Genomic DNA, 14,304 nt, shown 5'->3' on the forward strand with positions numbered 1-14,304 from the left:
TTTCTAAGGAAATAACAATGGCCCAAATTGATTCAAGAAGTGTAGAACATATGAATAAACCAATAACCATGAAATTAATTTAAAAGATGCCTGAAAAAAACACTCAAAAACTTTCCAGGCCTGAAGTGGTTTTAAGGTTTGATCACAATGTAATGAAATTAGCCATCACTATTAGGAAATTTGGGGAATTCACCAATATGTAGAAATTAGACAGCATGCTCTTAAATAACCAACTGGCAAAGAAGAAATCACAAGGAAAATTTTAAAATACTTGTAGATGAATGAAAACATAATATACCTTATGGGATGCAGTGAAAACAGTGCTTACAAATACATAGCTGTGTACATCTATAATAAAAAAGAAGATCACAAATCAATAACCTAAACTTCCACCTTAAGAAACTGGAAAAAGAATTGCAAACTAACTCAAAGCAACTAGAAGGAAAAAAAAGATCAGAGTGGAAATAAAAAAAAGAATAGAAAAATATAGGAAATCAATTAAACCAAAAGTTAGTTCTTTGAAAAGAGCAATGAAATTGACAAATCTTCAGCAAGACTCACTAAGAAAAATAGAGAAGAGTCAAATGACTAAAATCAGAAACAAAAAGAAGAGACCACCACTGCTAATCTTACAGAAATAAAAAAGACTATCAGGGAATAGAATGGACAACTGTATATAAACAAATTAGATAACCTGGACAAAATGAACAAATTCCTAGAAAGGCACAAGCTACTAAAACCCATTGAAGAAGAAACAGAAAATTTGAGTATAGCTATAATAAGAGATTGAATTAATAATAAAAATTACCACAAGTAATAAAAAAACTACCACAAGAATCTACAAAAGCCAAACTTATAGAAACTTATATAGTAGAATGATGGTTGCCAGAGGCTAAAGGGTGGGGGAAATAGGGAGATGTTGGTCAAAGGATATAAGCTTCCAGGTACAAGATGAATACGTTTTGGCAATTTAACGTACATCATGGTAATTACAGTAAACAATACTGTGTATATACTTGAAAGCTGTTGAGTAAATCTTAAATGTTCTTACTACAAAAAGAAATGGTAATTATGGAAGGTGATTGACGTGTTAACTAACCCTATTGGTTTATAATATGTAAGGGTATCAAATCACCACATTGTACATCTCAAATTTACACAATGTTTTATGTCAGTTATATCTCAATAAAGCTGTTTTAAAAAAACTACTCACAAAGAAAAGCTCAGGACCAGATGGCTTCACTGGTGAATCCTACCAAGAATTTAAAGAAGACTTAATACCAATCCTTCACAAACTCTTCCAAAAAACAGATGAGGAGGGAACACTCCCCAACTCATTTTTTGAGGCCAGTATTACTCTGATACAAGGATACCAGAAATTGACATGTCAAGAAAATAGAACTATAGATCATTATCACTGATGACTATAGATGCCAATATCTTCAACAAAACATAGATCTTCAACTTATGATGGGGTTACATACTGATAAATCCATCATAAACTGAAATTAAATTACTGTTAAGTCAAAAAGGCATTTAATATACCTAACATACTGAACATCATAGCTTAGCCTAGCCTATCTTAAGCACGCTCAGAACACTTACTAGCATATAGTTAGGTACAGTAATCTAACACAAAGCCTATTTTATAATAAGATGTTGAACATCTCATGTAATTTACTGAATACCATTCTGAAAGTGAAAAGCAGAACGGCTGAATGGGTACAGAATGGTTCTAAGTGTACTGGTTGTTCACCCTCATGACAGTGTAGCTGACTGGGAGCCATGACTCACTGCTGCTGCTGCGCAGCATCACAAGAGAGTATCTTACTGCATATCACTAGCACGGGGAAAGATCAAAACTCAAAGTATGGTTTCTATTAAACATGTATCACTTTTGTGCCATTATAAAGTTAAAAAATTGTAAGTTCAACCATCGCATGTCAAGGACCACCTGTGCTAGCTAACAGAATCTAACAACATATGAAAAGAATTATGCACCATGACCAAGAAGCTTTATCCCAGGAATGCAAGGCTGGTTTAACACATGAGTATAATACACCATATTAATACTACATGATTATCTCAATAGATCCAAGAAAAACATTTGACAAAATCCAACATCCTTCCATAATCCTTCTATTATAAAAACATTCAACAAAGTAGGAACAGAAGGAAACACCTTCAACCTGGTAAAGGGCATCTATGAAAAACCTACCACTAACATCATACTTAATGGTGAAAGACTGACAGTTTCCTGTATAAGATCAGGAACAAAAGAGGGATGTCCACTCTGACCACTTCTATCCAACATTGTACTGGAGGTTCTAGTCACAGCCATTAGGATTTATTGGGAATGTAAAATGGCACAGCAGCTTTGAAGAAGAGTCTGGGAATTTCTCAGTGGGTTGAACAAAGAGTTATCACATGACTCAGCAGTTCCATTCCTAAGTATATACCCAAGAGACTGAAAACATTAAATCCACATAAATATTGTACACATATGTTCATTGCAGCATTATTTATAACAAATGGCACAAAGTGGAAATGACCCAGATATCCATCAACTAATGAATGATTAAGCAAAATGTGGAACACCTACAGAAAGTTACTCAATCATTAAAAGGAATATAGTACTCATATATGCTACAACATGGATGAGCTTTGAAAACATTATGCTAAATTAAGGAAGCCAGACATAATAGGCCATATATTCCATGATTCCTTTACATTAAATATCCAGAATAAGCAAATTCATAGAGACAAAGTAGATTAGTGACTGCCATGAATTGGGGGTAAGGGTGGTTAGGGACTGATTGAGTAATAAAACTGGTTTCCTTTTGGGGTGATAAGATGTTTTAGAATTAGTAATGGTTGTACAACCTTGTGAATGTAATAAAAACCACTGAATTGTATAATTTAAAAGGGTAAATTTTATGTTGCCTGACTTATATCTCAACAAAAAATAAAGATAAATATAGTAGTCCCCTATTATCTGTAGAAATAAAATGACATCAATAAAATCCAAATTAATAATATTAAATTTAATGTCATATTGCTTTGCTGAAATTACATACTGTTTACAACATGGATATGCCTCAGGTTCTTTTGCATTTATCACTCCTACATTGCCCTGGGCTGTACGATGAATAAAATTTCACACTACTTTTCTCTATCAGAACTACCCCAGGCCTCCATTTATATAGCCCATCTTGACATCATTAAGTGATAAATGCGATGTTGGAGGAAAAGAAAAAGGAGCATCTAGGATAATCTGAGGACTTTGCTTTTTGGGTTAGCTTGATGAAATAGTAATCTTTAACTAAAACAGGAATACTTCGGTGGGGAAAGGTGCCTAGATTGGTTTTGATGATGAATTTGTAGTACCTGAGGGACAGCTAGATGGAGCTGTTTAGCAGGTAAATGGATGCATGGATTTGAAGCTTGCAATAGTGAGTCTAGACCTGAAACAGATTCAGAAGATAGTACCCTAGAGAATGATGGCTTGAAGTCAAAGAAGAACCTGTGAAGGTATGATCAGAGAAGTAGAAGAATCTTTCAAGAAAAGCAACACATGGGGGAAGCCAAGGGAAGAGAACTTTTTAAAAGCAGTATTGCTTTCCACAGAGGCAACAATTAGTATTGAAATGAGTCTTTCAATTGGCAGGTCATGCTGACTTCCGGGAGAGGGCTGAAAAAGAGACAGTAAGGTCAGTTATTTAAAGAGGCTTGGCTACCAAGGAAAGGAGAGAGAGCAGTGCCTGAAATGTAGGAGAGATGATTTTTTCTAGTCTGAAGAGAGTTAGTAGAGGGGAAGAGACTATGAGAACAAAACTTGGTTTAGGTCACTTCTCTACCCCTAGCAACTATTAGGGTACCTGAGACATAACAAACAAACAAAATCTGCAGAATGTTGAATGGAGAGAGGAAAAGGGTGAGGTCAAGCAAGAAGGGGATGATATTAGTAAGGAGGATGGGGAAGAGGTGATGGAGAGGAAATAAACATTTTCTGATCACCCATTAAACTTCAGCCTGTTTATGTTCAAAATCCTTGAAATAACCTGGAAAAGAAGGCATTACTGTTTCCATTTTATACTCTAACAAAGTGAAGAGATTAGATACCCAAGGTCATTCATCTGCTGAGGGACAGAGACAGTATGCACATACGGTTTCATCTACCCACAAAGCTCCTGCTCTTCCACTGCACCTTGAAAATGAACGTATGAAGTAAGAAAAAGACTTGCTCAATAATGAGCACAAAGAAGATGAGTTTCAAAAGGGCAGTATGAGTATCTACTAACATCTGAGGAGGATGGACAAGGAGCTACCCAGGGCAAGTAAAAGGAGTGATGAGTAATAGTGAGGACCTAACTGAAATTAATCCTGGAGCAGGTGGGAGCAGTTCAATGAATCATGTGGGTCTAATTTGGATAAGTAAGAAGTAAAGCCAGGAAGTAGCTGGATACCAAGAGAAAATGGAGAGGTCAAGGGCTTATTTTTTAGAGTTTACAATAATACTGAATGAGAAGCAATTTTAGAGGCACAAAGGAGTCGTCAATCACCGTCATCCCCATTTCACTTCAACAAACTTCAAATGCCCACTCTTGCTGGCTGCCCTATTTCTGTAATTTACTTTTATAACAACATAAAAACAAGGGACACATTTGTTCTGGGTTACCTGATCCCTTGTAGTTAAATAATCTTTGCCCTAGACGAGGAGCTTATTAAAAATGAACAATGGAGACCATCAAATTTCATAACTCTATCAAAGGCTTTATCCTCTCCCTGCCACCTCACATAGCACAAGATAGGGCCAGTAAACAACAGCAGGTACAAAAGGCTGAGCGGCAGAACCACCAGAGTTCTTGAATACCTGGCATAACACAAAGATTAACCTAATATTATCCCTTTGGTTCCTAAATATTTCCATTTAGTACAGTAGGGCTATTTTCCAATAGAATTGTACCTATTTTGTGGGAGTCAGTCAGCCAGATGAGAAATATAAACCTGTGCTTACTATAACTTTTCAGAAATATATCTTTTTCAGAAATTGAGGATTGTCTCTTCTGAGATTGCTGTATTTAATAATGGCAAGGAAATCTCTTTGATTGGACAGAAGTTACTGAAAAGGAAATACAGAACCATTAGAAATGTGTTAGTCCTATGACTTTCCATTCACCTCAGAGGGTACCACAAACCCACCCCACCTGTAAAGCTTCTGGACTTAACAAAAGCCCATCAACCCCAATCATAGCCTGATACCTCCATGGTCCTGACTCACAAACCCAGGAAAACCTGAGATCCTCAATATTATTAGCCAGGGAACACTAGGTAGTCAAACAGCGTATAAAACTGGATAGTTAGCAAATGAACAGAGCTTATTACTCTTAAGAAGCCATTATGTATAAAATTATAATTAACTTCAAGAAAGTTGTAGGTGTATCTGCAGTTCAAAGATTAGAAGGAAGATGAGAGTAGGAATATTTGATCCGTATACCTTTGGAGATCAAGGAAAATACTGGCTTGGATGGTTAAATGACCTACTATAACTTTCATTTCTTATGTTCATGTGACCTTCATGTAAGACCATGGCTACAGCAGAATATAAAGCTCAGGACTATTAACTCATCTCAAAAATCCAACTACTGTTCTATATAAACACATATACTTTGGCCTAACAGACTAGACCAGTGCTTTTCAAATTATAGGTAGTGATATTGACTTTGTGGGCTACAACCTAATTTTATACAAAATGAAATATAAAAATATCAGGATGCATCACATACAGTATGATTTGGTAAAAAAAAATTTTCTAGTATGTGTGTACAAAATTAATATTTATTTCTTACTGTTGGTTACAGTCTAAAAAAGTCTGAAAGCCACTAGACTAGACTGCATCAGAATTAATCAGCAACAATGACTCATTTCCAAGGTCTAAATACTTTTTCAAAATTATTGACTTAGTCCTCATGCAGCAGTCCAGTGAAGGAGATAAGAACAGTTATACCTTGTTTGAAAATAACTGGTCTCATTTTGAAAGTCAAACAGAAGTTCAGAGGGAATTAATTTTCAATCCATTCAACATATGCTAACTCTAGAAAAAATGAACCAAAAATTTATAATACTGATCCCTCTGAGTATGCATTTCCTCCAAAATTAAAGATGCCATTAGTATAAAAGTTCTACTCTGGTGACAAAAAAGGAAAAAGATCTAAATCCATGCATTTATTTTTTGACATTTTTCCTCACATAAAATTTTTTTAAATCTTCTGTGAAAGTCATTTTTATATTTGCTAACCACTACTGAACCTAACTGAACCTTATAACAACTCTGATCTTAAACATATTTTGATAGAAACTGAGAAGTTACTACTGTTATTAAGAATTTTCCAGTCTCCATGGAGACAAACATGTTACCACTGACTCTCGTACACTTTGAAAAGTACCTGCACTTTCAGGAAACCTTAAAGACTCTATAATTAGGCTTAGAGAATCCACTCAGAGCTTGAGTCCCAGTGATCAAGTGGGAAGAGTAGTTTATTCATAGACCCTTTTTGTATAGCAACACAGTCCAGTTTACTTGACCCTAAATCCTGAAGCTGTATGGAACCTCTAGAGATGACCCATCACACTCAGGAATCTGAAAGAGGTAACAATGGGAAGTCCCCACAACTCCCAGAACCTAGACCCAACTCACTATTATAAAGTCACAAGGATACTGCTGAAAGATACACTTGCCAAATTACAAAAGTATTTACTGAGACTTCACTAGGTTCCTAGTCTGGTGTTCCTAGGAGGTAATTATTAGGTACTTACTTAACAAATACTTCCTTCATGTATATTTTCACATTTGAGTACCAGGAAAAAAGAAGGGCGAGAGAACAGGAGTTATCACCCTCCCTGTTTTACAAAGAGGTTGTAATAAAAAGGACACCCAAACCTAACAAACCAAGACAGTTGTGGAATGAGGTGCTTGTCTTTTACCTCCTGGTCTAGTTGTCTTTCCCTGCGTGGCAGGAAATCCTGCTCAGAAATCTGGAGGATGTCATTCTGAAGGCTTGCACTCACTAATCATTAGATTATTTCATTCTTTTTACTATGTGGCTGTGACCATACAAATGGTACTTACCTAACTACAGCAAATCCTTATCTAGGTAAGAAAATATAATAGAAAAATTCAATTACTACCTCTGTTTTAATCAGCTGAAAGATTACATATACAAATGTCAGTGAAAAACCGTACACAGGAAAATGCTGTTTTAGGGGTTGGGAATGCAGTAAACTGGCAAGAAGTTATACTGGCTAGTAGTAGTGCTTATGATTTAGCTTCTAGGCTCTACTGAACCAGTAACTCTCATTACCCTACCTGATGTTCAAAGCAGATGTGCTCCCTTACACATAAAGGCTCTGGAACCTGTAAGAAGTCAACACAATGCTACTCATTCACTGTTTATTTTAATGGATCTCTGCTTCCTCTAAATGCACACTATCTTATTTATTTTTATACTGCTTTGTGTCAAAGGGCTTTCAAACAGATACAGACTAGAGAAAGATAATAAATGTTATAATAATAAATGTCCTCTGACTTAAGATTGCCAGCTTCTCAGCGACTTGTGAGCTCTACACATATACATATATACAGTCTTCTTATATACTGCCAAAAACTACTTCAGTCCTTCATCTAATCTGATATCACATTTCTTATGTTCTTGTGGCATTCTTCATAGTCTAGGATTAAGACACTTAATAAATGTGTGACTTTAGGTGAATTTTTCAGCTAAGTCTTGGTTCTCTTATGGGGATTTCTACCCCACAGTAGTGTTATCATATAATTTATCCTAACTTGTAATCAAGACACAGATATGATACATGATTTGATATATGTCACATATGATACATACATTCTGCCTAACCTGTAACCAAATAAATTAATTCAATTAAATATTTGTGTTTATTGACAAAGATTTTTTAAATATATGAATCATCTGCTTTTAGTGAGTATGTGAGAAAACAAGTATTCTCTTATTCTGGTAGTGGGTAAGATAGTAAAAACTCTTCTGAAGGATAATGTAACAATATGTAAATCCAAAGCTTTAAAACAAGCACATGACCCTTGACTCAGAAATATAATTTCCAGAGACTTGTCCTAGGAAAATAACTAATGATTTAGGCAAAAAAATGTTTCTCAAAGTATTCTTTTATAGTATAAAACTGGAAATAAGGTAAATGTCCTATAATAGGAAGTAGTTATAATTGTAATACATTAAGTCTTAAAGGAAAAAAATGTCTCACTGAAAGCTAAGAATGGTGAAATTCAAACCATGAAGAAGCTTGGAGTATCAGTTTTCTTTTTCCCCACCTCATATAAAGCATGTGTTTTTTAAATTGAGGCATTAGACACAGTATAGTGCACAAATCCTAAAAGTGCAGCTTGACAAATTTTTACATATGTTCAAACCCAGATCAAGATACAGAACATTTCCAGTGCCTCCTCCCAGTCTGTAACCATACCACCACCTCCACCTATCACAAACTGATCATCACTGATCAGTTTGCCTGTTTTTGAACATTATGGAATCATACAGAATGTATTCTCTTGTGTCTGGCTTTTTTTTCACTCAACCCTGTATTTCTGACATTCATCCACATTTTTGTGGGCATCAGTAGTCTGATTCCTTTTATTGATGAGTAGTACTCCATTGTACAAATATACTACAAATCTGCTTATCCAGTGTCGTGTTGATGGACATCTGGGTTTTCAGTCTTCTGCTGTTATGGATAAAGCTGCTATGTATGAGCATTACTGTACAAGTCTTTGGTGGACATAAACACTCATTTCTCTTGGGTATATGCCTAGACAGACTGCTAAGTCACAAGGTAGGCATGTGTTTAACTACAGTAGATCAGGCCAGTTTTCTGAAGCGACTGTATCAATTTACTCTCCTATTAACAATGTTTGAGAGCTCCTCTATAAAGTTTTTAAAATGTAAAAAAGCTCTTTGGTTGAAACACAACAGTTTCAAGACTTCTGGGAGTTTTTTTTTGTATTGCTTTTTCTCTTTCTTTTAGAGCAGGGGTAACAAAGCAGTGTTCAAACCTCAGGGGATACACAAGATGATTTCACGGGGTGTGAGAAGAAAACAGTACAACCTATTTTAGTTTCATATTCTTTCACCTAAAGAGTAAATTTTACTAATATTTAATATATAAATTAACACTAACGTGCTTATTTAGATGGTTATATTTATTCACTTTGGGCATATTCTGATTTTCTGCCACTTGTGTTTACCTGGTTGAGAATTATGGAACATCTACTTCTAAATGAACTCTCAATAAATGGACAAGTAGCTAATGGAATCCTACCAAGGTAACACTAATAATGAAAGAAGCACATAAGCAAACAAGGATATGGCCGAGCTGATAGTTCTATAAAATCTCTTTAGAAGGTAAAAACTATGACCATCTAGTCAGATCTCACAAGAAGGAGGCAAAAAACATTTCCAAAAATTAGTACTTTTAAAAGTACAGACTTAATTTAATACTATTAATGATATTTTGCCAATAGGATTTTTATAACAAAGTATTATTTATATCTTCTGTCCTCCCTTTTAATTTTTTATATTTAGTTTATAATGTATACAATAGCACAAAGTACATGTATATATAAAAGTAAAATTACACATATTAGAGATGCATGCTCAAAATTTTTTTTACCAACAGAGTACACAATCAAAAGGCTTTAGGAGACTCTTGTTTTAGCATAAATTTTTTTTAGTACTAAGCTAGTTAATCCTTAGGTATAAATGAACTTCTAATTTTTAAAGTCTATACAACAAGTATACTCCATTAGAAACAGCCAGCTGCTATTTAATGTTAAAATAATATATCTGAACAGGGAGGAGGACAAGAATCAACTGGGAAGAGGCATAAAGGAACTTCTTGGGTATTGGTACTTTTCTGTAAGTCAGGAGGGGCTTGCATTATACCAGTGTATACTTTTGTTAAACTCACTGAATGGTACATTTAAGATGTGTTTCAGTCTATGTAAATTCTACCTCAAAAGGGAAAAAAAAGATCTATAAAAAATATTGACCTCTAGCTAATGATATGCATGCTGAAGTGTCTAGGAGTAAATTGTGATGGTTGCAACTTACTTTGAAATGCATTAAATTAAGATGGACTGCTGTATGGACAGAGGGATGGATATATGAACAAACAGGTGATAAAGCAAGTAGAGTTCAATGTTAAGTGTAGAATCTAGGCGGTAGATATATGGATATGGGTGTTCACTGTACAATTCTTTTAATTTTTCTATATGTTTGAAATTTTTCATGATAAAATATTGGACAAATAACAAATCTACTCAAGAGTCGAAAATTTTAAATAGTGTAGTGATACAGAAGAAAAGTTAGAAATTCAAAAAGGAAAAAAGGTAGGAACATTCAAGTGTCACTGCATAGTGCTTTTACATACACTAAATCTGTGAAGTGAGAACTGTCCCTATTTTGCAGACTAGTAAGCTGAAATTTAAGATTAGAGAACATCCCCGAAGTTACAGAGTGTGAAGCCCAGCCCCAAACTGAAACCAACCCGACCAAATTTACCAGCTGTCTGAATCCTCTTGGCTCACATTCCTCACAAGGGGATTTCTAAGAACAAACAAATGTCTCCTCTATAGCAGAGAATTCACTTCTCCATTCCACATGGACCAGCTCTGACTGGTAGAAAGCTCCTCCCCACAGTCTGAAGAAATCTGTCTCCCCCATGTTTTTCCTCTTACGTTTGATTCCTTGTGGCTGTGTAGAATTCCAACATGATCATCCTTCATATCAAGCAACAGTATTTGAAAGGTGAATTAAGTAGGATTTTTTTCCCAGTAAGTATTTTATAACATCATCATCTACAAACTTATAGCTAGATATAAAATGGGGATGTTTCATAGAATTGGGATAAAACTAAAACAAGAACATTAAAGCAGACAACTGTAACTAAGAGTAGGGACTGAAATATCTTTTCCTTCCTTTTCTAACCTGTATCTTTATTTGGAAATTGCAACATGCCACTCACTGTAAAATATTTTTAAAAAATTAAGAGATGTAGGTTCTTGCCTTGAGGAACTCATGTTAAATGTGAACATAGAATTTTCTTTCCTGAGTGTATGGTATCTTATCTAACAACCTAATTGGTTTTATTTCCTCATTTTTTCCCCATTTTGCCTTGGTTTGGAAATATGATCTCTAGGAATTTTATATACAATTAAAAGCACAAGTAGAACCCCTTCTGAGCTCTTTTTTAAAAAATAACTCAAATTTATTTATTTATTTATTTTTATGTTTAATTAAAATATAGTCAGTTTACAATGTTGTGTCAATTTCTGGTGTACAGCATAATGTTTCAGTCATACATATAGATACATATATTCCTTTTCATTATTGTAAGATTACTGTAAGATCTATAAGATTGAATGTAGTTACTGTAAGATTGAATGTAGTTCCCTGTGCTATACAGTAGAAGCCTGTTTATCTATTTTATTATACACAGTAGTTGGAATCTGCAAATCTCAGAACTTCCAATTTATCCCTTCCCACCCCTGCAGGACTTTTTTGTTTTAAAATTACTACAGGTGGCCAACCTATGAAAGCAACACAGTAATGAAATTTTAAGTCTATTTTCTTTGACTCTCAGGAGATATTTTTTCAAAGGTAAGATTAAAGAAAGCCACTGTGTTACCACTTTTCACTATGTATAAACATATGTGCCCTATAGCTGTTTACTTCCTACTTGACAAGTATATTCAAGGGATTCCCTAAAGGACTCCTAAAGTCACAAATCTTGTCCCTTTAAGCAGTATGGCACTACAGTATGAAAAATAACCCGTTATTCTACCATGAAAACTTTGCCTTATTTAAGAACATCCTACAGTTCAGATGTGGAGAAAAGTTATTTGCACAGCCTCATGGAATCTGAATAAGACTTGTGCCCCTTGAAATCGTTGGTTGTTAGTGTTGGAAGGAATCGGGAAATGATCATTTCATAGTTGTAGAAATGGGTATTCAGACAGCTGAGATGATTAGCCCATAACAGAGCCCAGACCAGATGCCAGGTCCCCCAATTCCTGACCCAGCGTTCTTTCCATTTTACAGTCATGACAAACTAAAAAAAAGTGATTATGTCCACCCATTACTTCAACTTCACTAAATTTCAGTCTGGCCACCCATGATGTCACTTCCTTTTGTGAATAGGTGTATTCTGAGGTGGGGAGAAGGGGGGTCTTGGTATATTCACTTGCACATAATACAACATTTTAGAGCTTGCACTCATATTTATGCCACTGTTTCCCATGTTCTATTTCTTAGGGATACCAATATAGTCTTCAAGATACTTTGACCCTCCTTTTCACTGTATTTTTTATTTCAAACAATTACCTGCCAACTATTATAAAATTAAAAGGGATTTATTCTAAAACACAAAGCACATATGCTAGCAAAGGGCCTAATAAAAATTTTAAATGTTATGTATTACACGCAGATGCTTTCTAGAGAAAGAACCCAGCGACAACCTTGCTACATAGAAGAAGAGAGCTATTGTGGACTGTTGTGGGAGGCCAAGGATAAGGTCTGGGATCCGACCTGAAACAAATATGGAGGTGAAAAGGCACGAGGAGCTTCCTGGACCCACCAGCCAGTGCCAGGCTGCAAGCTCCCGGCTATCTGGTGCTGATTTAAAAGAACCAAGGGCACCAGGGATGCACGTACCCCAGGACAATGATAGGGCAGGCAGAGTACCCAGAATCGCGCTCAGGGAAAACTCAACAAGTCTGGATGGCGAAGGATGCACCGAGAGAGGGATGAATGACTGCCAAGAGGCTCCTGCTGGCTCCGAATGACCACTACCCCTTTCCAGGATTTGCCGCCGCGGGCACCCGCCGGCTCGCGGACAGCCATTTGCACTACGCTCCCCTACGTGCCCCGACGTTCGCCCGGGACCCGCGGTGCCTACCAACGACCCTGCCCAGAGCGGTGCCTCCACCCCAGGCCCGCTTCCCGGCGGCGCGGGCTCCGGGTCACCACCCGCTTTCCGGGAGGAAGGCAGCGGCGGGCCTGCCGGGGCCAGAGCCGCCTTCGAAAGTGGGCGGAAGGATGGCCGCCCTCGCGGAGTGCGGGTGCGGCCCGGAACCCTCGCCTCCAGCGCGGCCCAGTCCTCTCTGCTCAGCGCCGCCTGCGCCCTTAGCCCCGGCCTCGGTCGGCCGCTCGCGGCGGGCTCCGAGCTCCGGGCTGAGGCGATGGGGAAAGGGGGCGGGCGCGCCATCATGAAGGGGAAAATGGTGGGCGGGCGGGCCCGCGCGCGGCCGCCGTACTCACCCGGGCCGGCCAGTGCGGGTAGCCCTTCATCTTGGCGAAGACCAGGTCGCCCGCCTTGTACTCGCGGGGCCGCGGACGCGCCATCCCGGCCGCTCCCCTTCCTGGTCGTCCTTGGGCGCCGCGAAGATGCCGGGAGGCCGCCCCCCCGCGGGCCGACGGACTGCGCCGCGCTCCCCGCGGGCCTCGAGCCGGGCTAGCGGGCAGACGAGCGGCCGCTCCGACGAGGGGAAGCGGCGAGGCGGCGGCAGAGGCGAGGGGTGGGCGGGGGGCGCAGCAGGCCCGGCAAATCACCGCCCGGCAGCGGGGGAGGGGAGTCCCCGGCCGCTCGGCTCTCGCCCGCGCCGAGGTCCCCGCCGCCGCCGCGCGCGCTGCTCACAGGCGCCGCGTCGCCTGCCTCATGCCGCCGCCGCCGCCGCCGCCGCCGGCCTCCTTCCCGGGCTCCCGGGCTCCCGGGCGCGGCGCGAGCGCCGGGCCTCGCGCCTCCTCCGAATTCCTCCTCGGGCAGCGACCGCAAACACGATCTTATTATTGTTCTCGCGCGCGCTCAGCATCCCCCCCGCCCCGCTTCCCGCTCCCCTCCCCTCCCCTTCCGCGCCGGCCGGTTAATTCCTAGGTACACGGCCGGCTTTCGCGGAGAAACCGAGCGCGCCAGCCCGGCTGCTCGGCGGGCTGGCGGGCTGGCGGGCGGTGGGTGCGTCCTCCCCCAGCACCGAAGCCCGAGCCGGGCGGGCGGGAGCGCCTACTCCGGAGGCCGCCCGCCGCCCGCTCTCTTTTGTTCTTGGCCCGGAGCTGCCAGCCGCAGCCCAGCCAATCACCACCTGGCCGCCCCCTCCCCTCCAGTCCGCGCCACATTGGAGGTGCTCCCACCAGCGCCCCCAGTTCCCCGCCCATCTCCCGCTGACTGGGCTCCCGCCTGGTTCCCCACCCTGGGGCACTTCTACAG

General features: G+C 39.4%; 1 protein-coding gene across 1 annotated transcript in view; it reads right to left on the bottom strand.

Annotated features, from left to right (window-relative positions):
* The window catches only part of HDGFL3 (HDGF like 3), a 59,660-nt gene extending 45,782 nt beyond the window's left edge, over nt 1-13,878 (bottom strand). The window contains exon 1 of the mRNA XM_074354103.1: nt 13,362-13,878. Coding sequence (XP_074210204.1) covers nt 13,362-13,445 — 84 coding nt within the window. The 5' untranslated portion in view covers nt 13,446-13,878. The remainder of the gene's footprint in view (nt 1-13,361) is intronic.
* Between the last annotated feature and the right edge of the window lie 426 nt (nt 13,879-14,304).

Source organism: Camelus bactrianus, chromosome 27, assembly GCF_048773025.1.
Source record: "Camelus bactrianus isolate YW-2024 breed Bactrian camel chromosome 27, ASM4877302v1, whole genome shotgun sequence".
NCBI classification, from domain to species: Eukaryota; Metazoa; Chordata; class Mammalia; order Artiodactyla; family Camelidae; genus Camelus; species Camelus bactrianus.